General features: G+C 43.4%; 1 protein-coding gene across 9 annotated transcripts in view; it reads right to left on the bottom strand.

Annotated features, from left to right (window-relative positions):
• The window catches only part of LOC112652725 (UDP-glucuronosyltransferase 3A1-like), a 119,545-nt gene extending 116,327 nt beyond the window's left edge, over positions 1–3,218 (bottom strand). For 3 of the 9 annotated variants that reach the window (XM_049109357.1, XM_049109356.1, XM_025436354.3), the window contains exons 1-2: positions 3,017–3,213; positions 357–458 (exon numbers count right to left, since the gene is read on the bottom strand). In XM_049109357.1, coding sequence (XP_048965314.1) covers positions 357–458; positions 3,017–3,107 — 193 coding nt within the window. In that variant the 5' untranslated portion in view covers positions 3,108–3,213. Of the gene's footprint in view, positions 1–356; positions 1,373–3,016 lie in introns of those variants that run through there. The other 6 variants (XM_049109355.1, XM_049109360.1, XM_049109359.1 and 3 more) reach the window with 6 other exon arrangements.
• Between the last annotated feature and the right edge of the window lie 10,299 nt (positions 3,219–13,517).

Genomic DNA, 13,517 nt, shown 5'->3' with positions numbered 1-13,517 from the left:
AAAGAAAATCATATATTTGCCTGAACACTTCTGTTCATGTGTTTTCATGCCGTTATGAAGTATCACTTACCAAAATAATCTGTACTATATGGAGGGTTGCTTGGGATGAAGTGGAAGTCAAGGTAAGGGAGGAAAATATGGGACTACAGAGTGTGGAGTGCTGGGATACAGAGCCAAGAAGTTTTCCAACACCTTGGAAAGTTTTCCAACACACACACACACACACACACACACACATTTCTTGTTCTTTCAGTCCAATTAGATTTTAAAAATACTTTTCTAAGCAAAAGTCATCGTTGTTCTATTCTATCCTATGCACAGAGTAGAAGAAATCAAGAATTGGTGGGGAAAGATACCTGTTATCAATGAATTTCCTTTCTGGTGAAGCATGATGACATTATGATGATGATCTTGAAGAATCTGAGACACCTGGTCCATCAGTAGATGATGGCTTCCACCTAGGAACAATGTACAACTTCATATTTGTAATGTTGAGAATAACGTGCCTGAAGCTGATAGGTTGATAGATCCAGGAGATGAGAGTTAGGAAACAGAAATTTCATGGTGAGTGGAGGAAGATGAGCTTCATCAGTAAGTCTGTCCATCTCCCACCCGACTGGCCCAAATCCTTGACCGTGGCAAACCTCCATCATCCTCTTTGTAACTGCGGTCACAAAAATGACCAAAAGTCAGTGTGATGAGCTGTTCTGTTTACACCTTAAAGAATTCCTGATCCTAAGTACATGCAAATTTTAGCCAGGCCTTATGGAGACAATGCGTCCTAAAGAAATAACTGTACTGGTAGAAAGTTTGGCACCGTGCTGTATATGAATGTGAATGGTTCCTAAAGGGCAATTAATCAGAGTTCATTCTGGAATCTTCTCCTTTGGAAATGTATGCTAGTGTAGGAGCCAGAAACCTGGGAACTTGAGTATCAGTCCAAGAAAGAGCCATTGGAGCAGAGGGAAGCCGAGCCACCGCTTACAGCCAAAATCCTTGAGATTCAAATATACTTGGCAAGAGGTTTCTCAGTTGGGGCCTGCATTTTGCTCAACATCAAATTAAGGCATTGAGGGTAACTGCGGGCCCTTGAGGTAGAACTACGGGATCCTGTGTGCAGGGGAGACTGGGACAGCACCCTCCTAGAAAACTCCTGGGACCCCAAGGAAAGAGAAGCTTGATGGGCACGAGGTACAGGTTCTATCATTGCAAGAAGTGTCTAAAATCTCGAGCCGTCACGGGGCATTTTTGTTGAGCCTGAGTCTCCGCAGCAGAGAGAGCCGGTCAGGAGGGAAGGAAGAGAACCTGCCCAACCGGGAAGCGGGGTGGTTGGGAAGGTGCGGCCCGTGACGCCGGGTCACAGGGGGGTCACGGGACTACAGGCGCGCGTGTATCCGTGGAGGTTAGTCCGGTCTCGTGTATTTATGCTTGTGTTGCCCGGGGCAACGTGGATTCCGCAACAAGCCCCTGCGGCCTCGGCGGGCCTGCTCGGGCTCACGTTGAACCCGACGAAGGCCCCGAGAGAGGCGGGGGGAGCCCGCCCGCGGAGGCCGCCATGCTTGTGGGGCGCGGTGCCCCGGTGCATTCTGGGACAGAGGCGGGGCCTCCGACCGCACCTGCTCCCGCTGCGAGGCCCGGGTCACGGGCTTTCAACAGGTGAGGGAGCTCTTTCACGTCACTGCCACTAACAATCAAAACAGAAAAAACAAGAGTTCAAAAGGAGTTACAGGGTCTCTTAAAGAGTTTTTTTGTTTTATTCTGTTTTGTTTTGTTTTGTTGTGTTTTTTTTTTAAGATTTTATTTTTATTTATTCATGACAGAGAGAGAGAGAGAGAGAGAGAGAGAGAGAGAGAGGATGAGAGAGACACAGGCTCCATGCAGGGAGCCTGACGTGGGACTCGATCCCGGGTCTCCAGGATCACACCACGGGCTGAAGACAGGCGCTAAACCGCTGGGTCACCGGGGCTGCCTTTTTTTTTTTTTTTAAGATTTTATTTTTATTTATTCAATTTGGGTTTTTTTTGTTGTTGTTGTTGTTGTTTGTTGTTTAATCCCCACTGAAAAGTGCGTGGGAATGGAAGCTGTGGAGACGCTGGTCTTGGGGAAGAAACCCCAACTAAATCCCTGGTATGTGCCATTAGGGAGGCCTGGTGTGCTCTGGCAAAAGGTGCCTCACCTCCTGAGTTTCCTGCTGGGGGGTGGGGGGACTCTTTGGGGGTTTAGATGAGATTGTTCATGATTCCCTCGAGCTCTAAAATCTCCTAATTCCCAGTGACTTGCACGCAGTAAGTGACCTAAAAGAGCCCCCACTGCGGGTGGAGATGCTATCTTGGGAAAGCCTCATCTTATGATGACCCTGGATCCTGATCCTCTTCCCTTTATCCCTTTTCTTTTTCATCGTCTATTCCCTTCCGTGCAAAAGTAAAGGAAGTAAAACCGAGGCCACAAAACGCAGAATTAGCAGCCCCTCCCCCCCCCCGAATCCTGCAAACACTTGCAGCCACGTGAGACCCGAATGTCCAGGGCCCAGTCCCCAGCCCTGGCCCCTACTCCAGGTTTCCTCTGGATGAAAGCACTCCACCCTCCTAGGTGTCCCCTGCTCCACCCTGGCTCCCAGGCGGTGCTTCTGGGGCAGAAGCACCCCCGGAGCCCCCCGCCCTGACCTGCGAGGGGCTGCAAACGCTCCCACCGTGCCCATTGGCAGTCGCTGCGCACCACGCAGCCGGAGCCCCGGGGGAGGCGGCCGGGGTCTCCGGCCCTGGGCGGGATCGCAACCTTCTGGACCCAGTCCCGGGCCTCGGAGAGCCAACCTGAGTGGGGAGAGGGAGGAGGAGGTGCTGTATTCCCTCGGGGAGCGTCTTCCCGCCGTCGGGCTCCTCCTTTCCCCCGTCGGGCGCGTAGCCTGGGACTCCGGCCCAGTCCGGACAACCGAGGGAGAGGCTGGGACCGGAGCTGCGTGCCGAGCCAACCCCGAGTGCCGGGGGCACGCCCGTCGGTCCTCCCGCCGAGCACTCACCCACCAAAGACACGGTCAGGATCCTGGCGGCCTCGGAAAGCAGGACCCCCGGCAGAAGGAGGCCGCCGAGCAGCAGCGCGCGCCCGGCCATGGTCGTGGGGGCGCGTCGGGAAGGGCAGCCCCGCGCCCCGTGCACCCCGTGCGCCCTGGGGACACGCTCGGCTCGCAGCTCAGGAAAGTGCTGGCGGGCAGACGGGCCCCGCCTGTGCTCTCTCGGCTTTGTGGCTTCTTGCCCTTCTGCTCCTCCTCCCAGGATGCTCGCCCCACTGGCTAATTTGGCCTCACCCTCCCTAACCTCGGGCAGTGGGAAGGAGGGGTCAGTGAGCTCTCCTTAACCCCTCTCTGTCCCTGTCCGTGTCATCACCACGCTCTCCGCTGAGAGGGTACTCTGAACCAGGGATGTGAGGACCTTGGAAGTCGCTTCCAAGATAATTCCACCTCCAGGTGACTCACACCCATCCCCATTTGGGGGACCCGTCCACGAATTTTCCCACCTCCTAACTGCTCTGTTAACCTCATACCGTCATCTGCATGCTCCATTTCCCTAGGTATTTGCTTAGAATCCCTGTTAGGCTTCTAATCTCAACAGATGCCACTCCCTGGGAGTAGTCTGTGTCTACTCTCTAGAGGCAAATCCCCAAGAGAAGTTGACCTACCGATCCTGGGTTAGGTTCTGAAGACCTCTTAGGGAGGTCATTTATTCATGAAGAGGTGCTAGAGCCCTAACTTTAGACCTCCAAGGCTTTACCTGGAGGTTTGAACCTCCAAAGCTGACACTGTAATTCCAAATGAGCATCATGAAATAGGACTGGGGATCCTGTCTCGACAGGCACAAATTGAGGACGTCTTGTAATTCTGCCTCTTTGTCACATTAGCCCTGGCAAGGACCAGGCACGCAAACCCCAGAAGGCATATCTGGGCTTTCTATCCTCAGAGGAAGACTGGCTCTTGTAAAGGTTTTCAGTGCAGCTTCCCTTACAGCCTTAGTGGCCAGGAACAGAATTCCAGGCAATGAGGACAGAGTCTCTTTTCCAGGGAAAAGGGAAGGATAATTCTTGGAAACTTTTCCTTTCCTGATCAAAGAGCTACATGTAGCTTTCTCAGCTTTGACAAGAGCTTACAGGAGAGGCAATAGAAAATGAAAAAAAAAAATGTAGGTACCTGTTTTAGGTGTTATTCCAAGTGGTAGAGGTGAGAATGAGGGAAACAGGCTGAGAAGATCCTGGACACAGAGGCTGGAATGGTTGAGGCTCAGTGCCTCAAAGAAGGGCATGACAAGGAAGGTGGCTCCAAGGTCACTGGTCAAAATTACCCTGGGACAAAATCACAGAATAGCCCTTGGTGACTGGCAAATAAAGAGGCCATAAGAGCTGAATAAAGAATTCTGATTTTAGGAAGAAGCCAATGAGCAGGAATTTGCAACAAAATTAACAAAAGGATACGATGAGGAGAACAGGAATTGCCAAAACTGGTGGGAATTTAATAAGAAATGGTAGCCCCACGACCACCACCACCACCACCATACGCTGTCCCTCTAGGCTACACTTGGCATTAGGCCTTCTTCAGCTTTCTGGCCCCACACAGCCACTTGACCACCATACTCAGTAGCCACACATTGCCCAGATGCCCACCAGCAGGAATAAGAAGATATTAAGAAGGCGTTGTTCATGCCACAGCTGTTGGAAAGTGTGGAGCTTGAGATATTTTGCAGCCCCTGTCTGGAGGGTGTGGTAGATCCAGCCCACCAGCCCCTATGTGGGACAGGGGGTTGTTAGGGGGTAGGAGTGTCTGATGATGCTGGCAGCCACTGCTGCTGATTTGTACCTGTTAGCAGAGACAGAGGGGTGGTGACAACACTAGATGACGACAGGTTCTCAGCAGCTTAGGCTGCACGGAGAAGGCTAGTTTTCATGTAATTATAATCTGGCCCTGAAATTTATCAGCTGGGTGCCTATAAACAGTTTAATTTTATAAAGATTCCTATATGCACAGAATCCAAATTAATGCTGAAAGGTAAAGCTGTGCCTAAGTCAGTCCCTGTCTTCATGGAGTTCATGATCTACTAGACCAAAAAATACCTTTATGGTTGCTTGGTGTGCTCATTGCTAACAAAGCCCCACTGTTTAAAATCCTTTCAGTGGACAGAGCTAGGAAATATATGTTTATAGATGTAGATATCAAGAACCCATATTCTCTATTTATAGATGCTGTAGCTATGTCTATGACCTAGTTACAAAAAATCAATTTCTAATTTATACTGATATCTCAATTCAATACATCACAGGGATTGTTCTGATCGTCCCCATCTCCACATTTGTAATTCTCTTTTCCAAAAGTAAAAGACAACATCAATACTTTTACTCATTTTTCCAGTCCTATCATGAATAGAAAGTGAGGTCGAATACACTAACCCACACAACTGTGAAAAACATACTCAATAGACAAGTTTTGTTTGCAGTTCTTATTTTCTTTAAACTGGATATGCAAAGCTGACCCTTGAACAAATAGGTTTGAACTGCATGGGTGCACTTATATGTGAATTTTTTTTCCAATAAATATGGTAACTGTAAATATATTTTCACTTCCTTATAATTTTCTTTTTTTCCTTATGATTTTCTTAATAATACTTTCTTTTCTCTAGCCTATTTATGTTAGCATATAATACATATAACATATACGTGTAGTATATGTAATACATACACTAGTAATACATATACATCTAGTACATAATACATATAACATACAAAGTATATGTTAATCAGCTCTTTATGTTATTATTAAGGTTTCTGGTCAACAGTAGGATATTAGTAGTTAAGGTTTGGGGGAATCAAAATACATGCAGATTTTTTACTAGGTAAGAGAATAGCATCCCTGACCCCCATGCTGTTCAAGGGCCAATCCTGCTAACAAACCAAATTCAGCAGCACATAAAATCGATTACACACCAGTAACAAGTGAAAGTATCCTGAAATGCAAACAGAGTTCAGCATATGGAAATTGATCAATGTAATACACCACATTAACAGAATAAAGGAAAAAAAACACATGACCACCTTAATTGATGCAGAAAAAGCATTCAACAAAATTCAACATCCTTTCATGATAAAAAAAAATTCAACATAATAAAAGCCATAAATTAAAAACCCACAGCAAACATACTTAATGATGAATGACTGAAAACTTTCTCTAAGATCAGGAACAAAGGAAGGATGCATGATTTAGCACTTCTATTCAACATTGTACCAGAAGTTCTAGCCTGAGCAATTAAGCAAGAAAAAAAAACTTTGGGAAGGCAGAAGTAAAATTATCTCTACTCACAAATGACATGATCCTACATGTAGAAAATTAAAGATTATGTACACACACACACACACACACACACACACACCTGTCAGAATAAATACATTCAGCAATATAGCAAGAATACAAAGTAAGCACACAAAAATCAATTGCATTTCTATATTAACAATAAACAATCTGAAAACAAATCTGCAAAACAATTCTGTTTACAATAACATCAAGAAAATAAAATACTTAGGAATTAACTTAGCCAAGGAGGTGAAAGACTTGTACAATGAAAACTGCAAAACATTGCTGAAAGAAATTAAAGAACATATGAATGGAAACACATCCTATATTGGTGTGGAGCCATTGCCCTCATCCTGCAGCCCCCTCCTTCAGCTTCTGTGAATCCTGGGCCAGGTGCACACGCAGCCCTGTGATAAAGAGGCCAGCTTCTCTTATCAGTCCCCCAGGACATTGAGGTTGGAGGTATGAGAGACATATATGGGTTCTAGTCAATCTCACAAGTCCCAGGTCATCCTTACTGGTTCCAGTTTATTCCAATTTATTCTCAGTGTCCTCTCCTTATTTTTCCTCACAGCCAATCTAGCTTACTTAAATCTCCCACTAGAAGCTTACATGGGCTGTTCCACCTGTGCCACAAATATGTAAGGCCTAGCACCTATGAAAAATATTTTTTTCTGTATAATTCATAGTGTTCTTTCTTCTCCGATCAAAGCCTGACCTAATATTCCTTTTCCCATTCTGTTTTACTAGCCAAACTTCAATTTTATTTGGAATAGAAATGTACCCAACTTACAAACAAAAGGAAAAACCTCTACATTTTCAAGCCTCTTTTGTAGCTAGGGGTCATCATGTGGCATAATTCTGATTAATGTAAGTTAAATGGGAGTTACTGAGTAGTTACAGCCTTCAAGGATGACATGCTCTCTTAGGTTTCCTAATTCCTGCTATAACTAGTTACCACAAACTTGGTGGCTTAAAGCAACATGACTTTATTGTCTTACAGTTTTGTAGGTTAGAAATCTGATGTTAGTTTTATGGGCTAAAATCAAAGTGTTGGCATGCCTGTGTTCATTTTGGGGACCCTAGGGATGGATTAATTTCCTTACCTTTTCAGTTTCTAGAGATTCACAATCCTTGATTCTCCTTTTCTGTCTTCAAACCCAGCTACATTGCATCTTTCTGACCATTCTTCTGTAGCTACATCTTTCTCTGCCCTTCCTCTCCTTCAACCGTAAAGGGCCTTTGTGACTGCGTTGGGCCCACCTGATAACCAAGATAATCTCCCTATTTTAAGGTCAACTGACTAGCAATCTGAATTCTAACTACAGTCTTAATCCCTTTTGCCATGTAACCTAACATATTTACAGGTTCCAGATGTTAAGATGTGGACATTTGGGGGGAGCCATTATTCCACCTGTTTCACACAGAATTCTTTTTTTCCTCCTTCTTCCTTCCATAGAGCACATATCTTCTGGCTCCAGCTACAGTGAGCACATAGCACCCAAGACGAAATGTTGTGATAGAAGCACCAGACAAGAGTGGCTAGCCAGAAGGTAAGAGGGGGCTAGGAAACTGTTGACATTAGGGAACTTCCATTCTAGACTCACATTTCCAACCTCCAGCCATCTTTCACATGAGAGGGAAATAGACCCTTTATATATTTAAGCCATTATTTTTTTGAATTTTTATGACTAGTAATCAATTTAATTTCTAGTGATCCATGATATATAGGAAGGTCCATTGCTATGAAAGGAAAAGGGGATGGAATTCCTTTCCTGAATAACAATAGTCTTAGAAATCACCACATATCCAGCTGCCTGAATCACAAAAACATATTAAGGCTAAGTACAACTTTTATGGTCCCATTTGACTTGCTTATAACCCTATTTTAGAAAGCAGGTGTCATGGAAAGATTTCATGAAAGTAGAAACTGTGGAACAACCTGTAGGCCCTATGTGTAGCCAACAGAGATGGTGCTCCCTGAAGGAAGGGATACTGTAGCTGCAATGGAGTTCTGGGAGGGAAGATTGTGGGTGGGAGGGTCTGCACATATTTAGAGGGCCGCTTTCTGGAACTTTGAAAAGAGCTCAGAAGAAGAGGCAATTTGGGTTTGTCTTACTCAGCTCTGGCTGCTGTAACAAAATACTATAAATCTGGTGGCCTATAAACAAAAGAAAATTTTCAGAGTTCTGGAGGCTGGGTAGTCTGAGACCAGTATGCCAACATCGTTGGCTTTGGGTGAAGACTCTTCCTGCCTTGTAGGCAGCTGACTTCTCATTGTATCTTCACATGGTAGAAAGGGAACTAGCTAGTTCTCTGGCCTCTTCTTATAAGGGTACTAATATTCACAGGAACTCTCTCCTCATGACCTAATTATCTACCAAAGGTCCTATTCCCAAATACCATCATATTGGGGTGTGGATTCAATATATGAATTTAGGGGAAATGCTCAGTCCATTGCAGCTCCAGAATCAGACACTGAGACAAGGAACTGAGTACAATTTATTTGGAAAATACTTGGGAACACTGGCATGGAAATGGGAAATTGATACAGAGAATATTTATATAGTTAGTCATTAAAACAGCTACAATAGTTTGATTCTACAGAAAAACTGCAAAAAAGTGCAAAAGACATGACTCAGAATTATCCCACAAGAGAGGAAAGGAATTTTTTGCATGCTAAATTCCAATAACCACTGGTTGAGGGTCGCTCTCAAGAGTTTCAATTAACTGGAACTTCCACACTTTTAAAAAAATATATTTTATTTATTCATGAGAGACAGAGAAAGAGAGAGGGAGAGAGAGAGGCAGACACATAGGCAGAGGGAGAAGCAGGCCCCATGCAGGGAGCCCGATGTGGGATTTGATCCTTGGACTCTGAGATCACAACCTGAGCTGAAGGCAGACGCTCAACCGCTGAGCTATTCAGGCGTCCCAACTTCCAGACTGTCTTATGCATGGGCAGCATAGCCTTCCACAGTTCTGGGAAAAGGATCACTCACTCATGCTCAGAGTTGCAGACACTGACCTCTGGCAGTTGTAAGAACACACTGGAAAGTCCAAGGCATAAAGTAGGATTTGAATATCACTAGTGCTATAGATAAATGGTCCTGGGTTACAAATGAATGAAGTGAACCCAAAGTGACCATCTTTTCTGGTGCTTTGCCTTTTGCTAACAGATGCTTTCCTTTTCAATGATGGTGGAGTGCCCAGGTAGGAGTGACAGGTGCAATAAACCCTAAAGAAAAATTAAGTGGAGAGAGAGAAGGGCAGAATGGCTTCTGTCTGTAGAAGGAGGAAGTCCTTACTCACAAGGTCATTCTGAAGAAGCCAGTCCACGATTTTTACATTGGCTATCAATTTGACATCTTTGGGCCAATGAGAAGGCTTACACTTCCATATAACACCCTGAGGAAGGGGGGCAAAGGCAGCATTTATCTCCATTAGGTCTTCCTCAACCTATTGGGTGTACATCATGAAGCCCAGTGTTAAGAACAGAACATACATGTCCAAATTTGGCAATAAAGTTCTCAAATTCCTGGAGAGAACAAAAAGAAGAGTTATACCATTCATGAAGCACACATCTGAACTCTCTGTGTTTCTCTTGTTTAGGATAAATGGAAACCTTTCTTTTCTGTAGGCTAACATCAACTGTGCTGGATGGCCTGGAAGACAGAGGTTTTTCTGAGCCTTGATTTATCCTTTTTCTCCAGGATCACAGGAATGGTATATCCTCTCCCTGCAGGCTTTATAACTGGATAAATTTCAAATTTGTCTCTTGTGGATCAGGAGGGAAGACAGGGAAAGTTTTTGATAGTATCCTCCAGAGGACCATGTCAACAGCTTTCCCCATCCTGCACGATGGGCTTCCCCCAGAGGACACTGGGAAGTAAGCAGGATTCCCAAATGGTTAGGAGGAGCTGGATCTCATCTACCACTGCTAGGGAGGCAGCAAAAATATGTAGTGCTGGAAGATGGTCAGAGAGACACATGTGGCAAAACGATACAATATGATCTGAAATTCTCATTTTTCTAAAGGTTTCCAGTAACCTATGTGGGCTTTGCCACAAGGCAAGTTAAGTTCATGGGTATTTGTGTCCTTCCCAACCACCACTCTCTCTAAATGATGTTCTGTGGGTATACTTTTGAGAGAGTTTGTCATCTCTTCTCTCTCCTTCTTTCTGTGCTTCCAGAGTCATCCACTTTTCATGTGCTTGAGCTCATTCCTTTCCCAGTGGTAGTGGCTGCTATGGGATAAGGGAGGACCTAATGAAAAAGATGATGGTAAATCTCTCAAGAATGTATAGAAAGCTATAAGCCAGGCTGTAATGTGAAACATCAAAAATATAGAAGTAACTGGATCTTTGCCTCCCAGTTAACCAACTGAGGGGCATGTGTCTGGTTTTGTGGTCCTTGTTAACTGAGATGTAGCAATAGTAATAACAAAGGCAAATACCACTTAGTCATGCCCAACATGTGTCAGGTACTGCAATGGAACTCTTAAAAACATATATCCTCTTAATCATAGGAAACAAACTTAGGGTCCCTGGAGGAGAGTGGGATGGGGGATGGGGTAACTGGGCATTGGACATTAAGAAGGGCACATGATGTAATGAGCCTGGGTATTATATAAGACTGATGAATCACTGATGTCTGCCTCTGAAACCAATAACACATTATATGTTAATTAATTTAATTTAAATGCAATTTTTAAAAACCATATATCCAATCCTCTGAACAATCCTGAGTGCTAAGATTATAGCTCTTTTACACTCCCAGAAACTGAGGCTTAGAGAAGAAAAAGCACTTGTTGAAGAGAATATATCAAATAAATGGCAGAACCAGGATTCAATTCAGGCTGTGTCTAACTCTGAAGTCCATGTTTTTTTCTACTATACAACATCAAAGTGGACTAATATTTGAAAAGAATGATTATTACATATTTCTCTTAGAATATTCACAGACAGAACTGATAGTGAACATGTTTTTCAGTTTGGTAGTTCACTTTGGGATTTAGCAGAGACTATGGAGGGAAAGAATAAAAAATAGTGGTTGTCTCACAGTCAGTCTTAAAGACTCAAATGTTGAGTCCATATAAATGCAGTTTTGGTGTTGTTGAAAATGCAAATTACCAGGATTCAAACCTAGAGATTCTGATTCACCCTAGGGTGGGGCCTAGAATCTATATTTTTAATAAGTATCTCTAGTGAACCTGACAAAGATGGGCTAAGAACCACACTTTAAGGATGACTAATGCAGGGTGTGACCTGCATAATCCTGAAGCACTAATGTGGAAGGGTGCACCTCACTGGAGCTATCTATATATCCTGGGGTTGGGTTGAAAAACGTTCTGACAAGGCAGCATATATAACTGATAAGATACCTGGAGTAGAGCACCAATTGTTCCAGAGCTCCCAGTTCCCATATATCACTTCGTATCTATGAAAAATGAAATATCTGGTTATCAGATATGTGAGGTGAGCAAATTATTTGACTAAAAACAATTTCTCAGAACTGACACTAAAAAATTAGAAATTTTAAGTAGCTTTAAATAGCTTATTAAAGTTTTATTTTTTTTACAAAAATTGAATTCAGAATCAGAAAGCTTTCAAAAAGAAACCTCTAGAAACATAACCTCATGAAATACAAGAAGGTGCAATTTCAATCGAGTTTTATGAGACCAGCTTATCCTTTAAAATATTTTTCTTTTTTTCCAAGATTTATTTTATTTATTTATTTATTTATTTATTTATTTATTTATTTGACAGAGAAAGACAAAGAGAGAAAGCAAGAGAACACAAGCAGGGGTGGGGATCAACACCCTGACATATAATAGTGAAGCTTGCAAATTTCAGAGATAAAGAAAAAATCCTAAAAGCAGCTCAAGACAAGAGGATTCCTAACATACAATGGAAGAGAAACATCAGATTAACAACAGGTCTATCCAGAGACCTGACAGGACAGAAAGGGCTGGCATGGTATACTCAGGGTACCAAATGAGAAAAACATGCAGCCCAGAATACTTTATCCAGCAAGGCTGTCATTCAGAATGGAAGGAGAGATAAAGAGCTTCTAGGACAGATAGAAACTGAAAGAATATGTGACCACCAAACCAGCTCTGCAAGAAATATTAAGGGTGATCTTGTAAGCAAATAAGGAGCCCAAAGAAACACAAACAATCTGCAGAAACAGGGACTGTACAGGTAACACAATGGTACTAAATTCATATCTTTCAGTAGTTACTCTGAACATGAATTGCTCCAGTGAAAAGACACAGGGTATCAGACTGGATAAAAAAGCAAGACCCATCCACATGCTAGCTACAAGAGACTCATTTTAGACATAAAGACACCTTCAGACTGAAAATGAGGGGATGGAGAACCACTTAGCATGCAAACGGCCCTCAAAAGAAAGCTGGGGTAACAATCCTCATTTCAGATGAATTAGACAATAAATCAAAAACTGAAGTAAGAGATGAAGAGGGATATATACTATAGCATATTTAAAGAGTCTATCCAACAGGAATATATAACTATTATGAACACTTATGCAGGAAAAGCCTAATTATATCAATGTGGGAAAGGCCAATTATATCAACCAATTAATAACCAAAGTAAAGAAACACATGGATAACAAAACATTAATAGTAGGAGACTTCAACACTCCACTCTCAGCGAGGGACAGATTATCTAAGCAGAAGATCAACAAAGAAACAAGGGTTTTGAATGATAGACTTCAGAGATACATACAGAGAATTCCATCCTAATGCAACAGAATATACATTTTTCTCCAGTGTACATGGAGCATTCTCCAGAATAGATATCATACTGTGTCACAAATCAGGTCTCAATCAGTACCAAAAGATTGGGGTTATTCCATGCATATTTTCAGATCACAATGGAGTCAAAAACTTGAACCCAATCATAAGAGGAAATTTGGAAAGAACTCAAACACTTGGAGGTTAAAAAGCATCCTACTAAAGAATTAATGGGTGAACGAGGAAATTAAAGAGCCATTTAAAAAAATCATGGAGGGCAGCCTGGGTGGCTCAGCAGTTTAGCACCACCTTCGACCCAGGACATGATCCTGGAGACCCAGGATCGAGTCCCACATCGGGCTCCCTGCATGGAACCTGCTTCTCCCTTTGCCTGTGTCTCTGCCTCTCTCTCTCTCTCTCTCTCTCTCTCTCTGT

Source organism: Canis lupus, chromosome 4 (assembly GCF_003254725.2).
Source record: "Canis lupus dingo isolate Sandy chromosome 4, ASM325472v2, whole genome shotgun sequence".
NCBI lineage: Eukaryota > Metazoa > Chordata > Mammalia > Carnivora > Canidae > Canis > Canis lupus.
The sequence above is the reverse complement of the archived record's forward strand: the minus strand, read 5'-3'. Positions and strand labels throughout refer to the sequence as shown.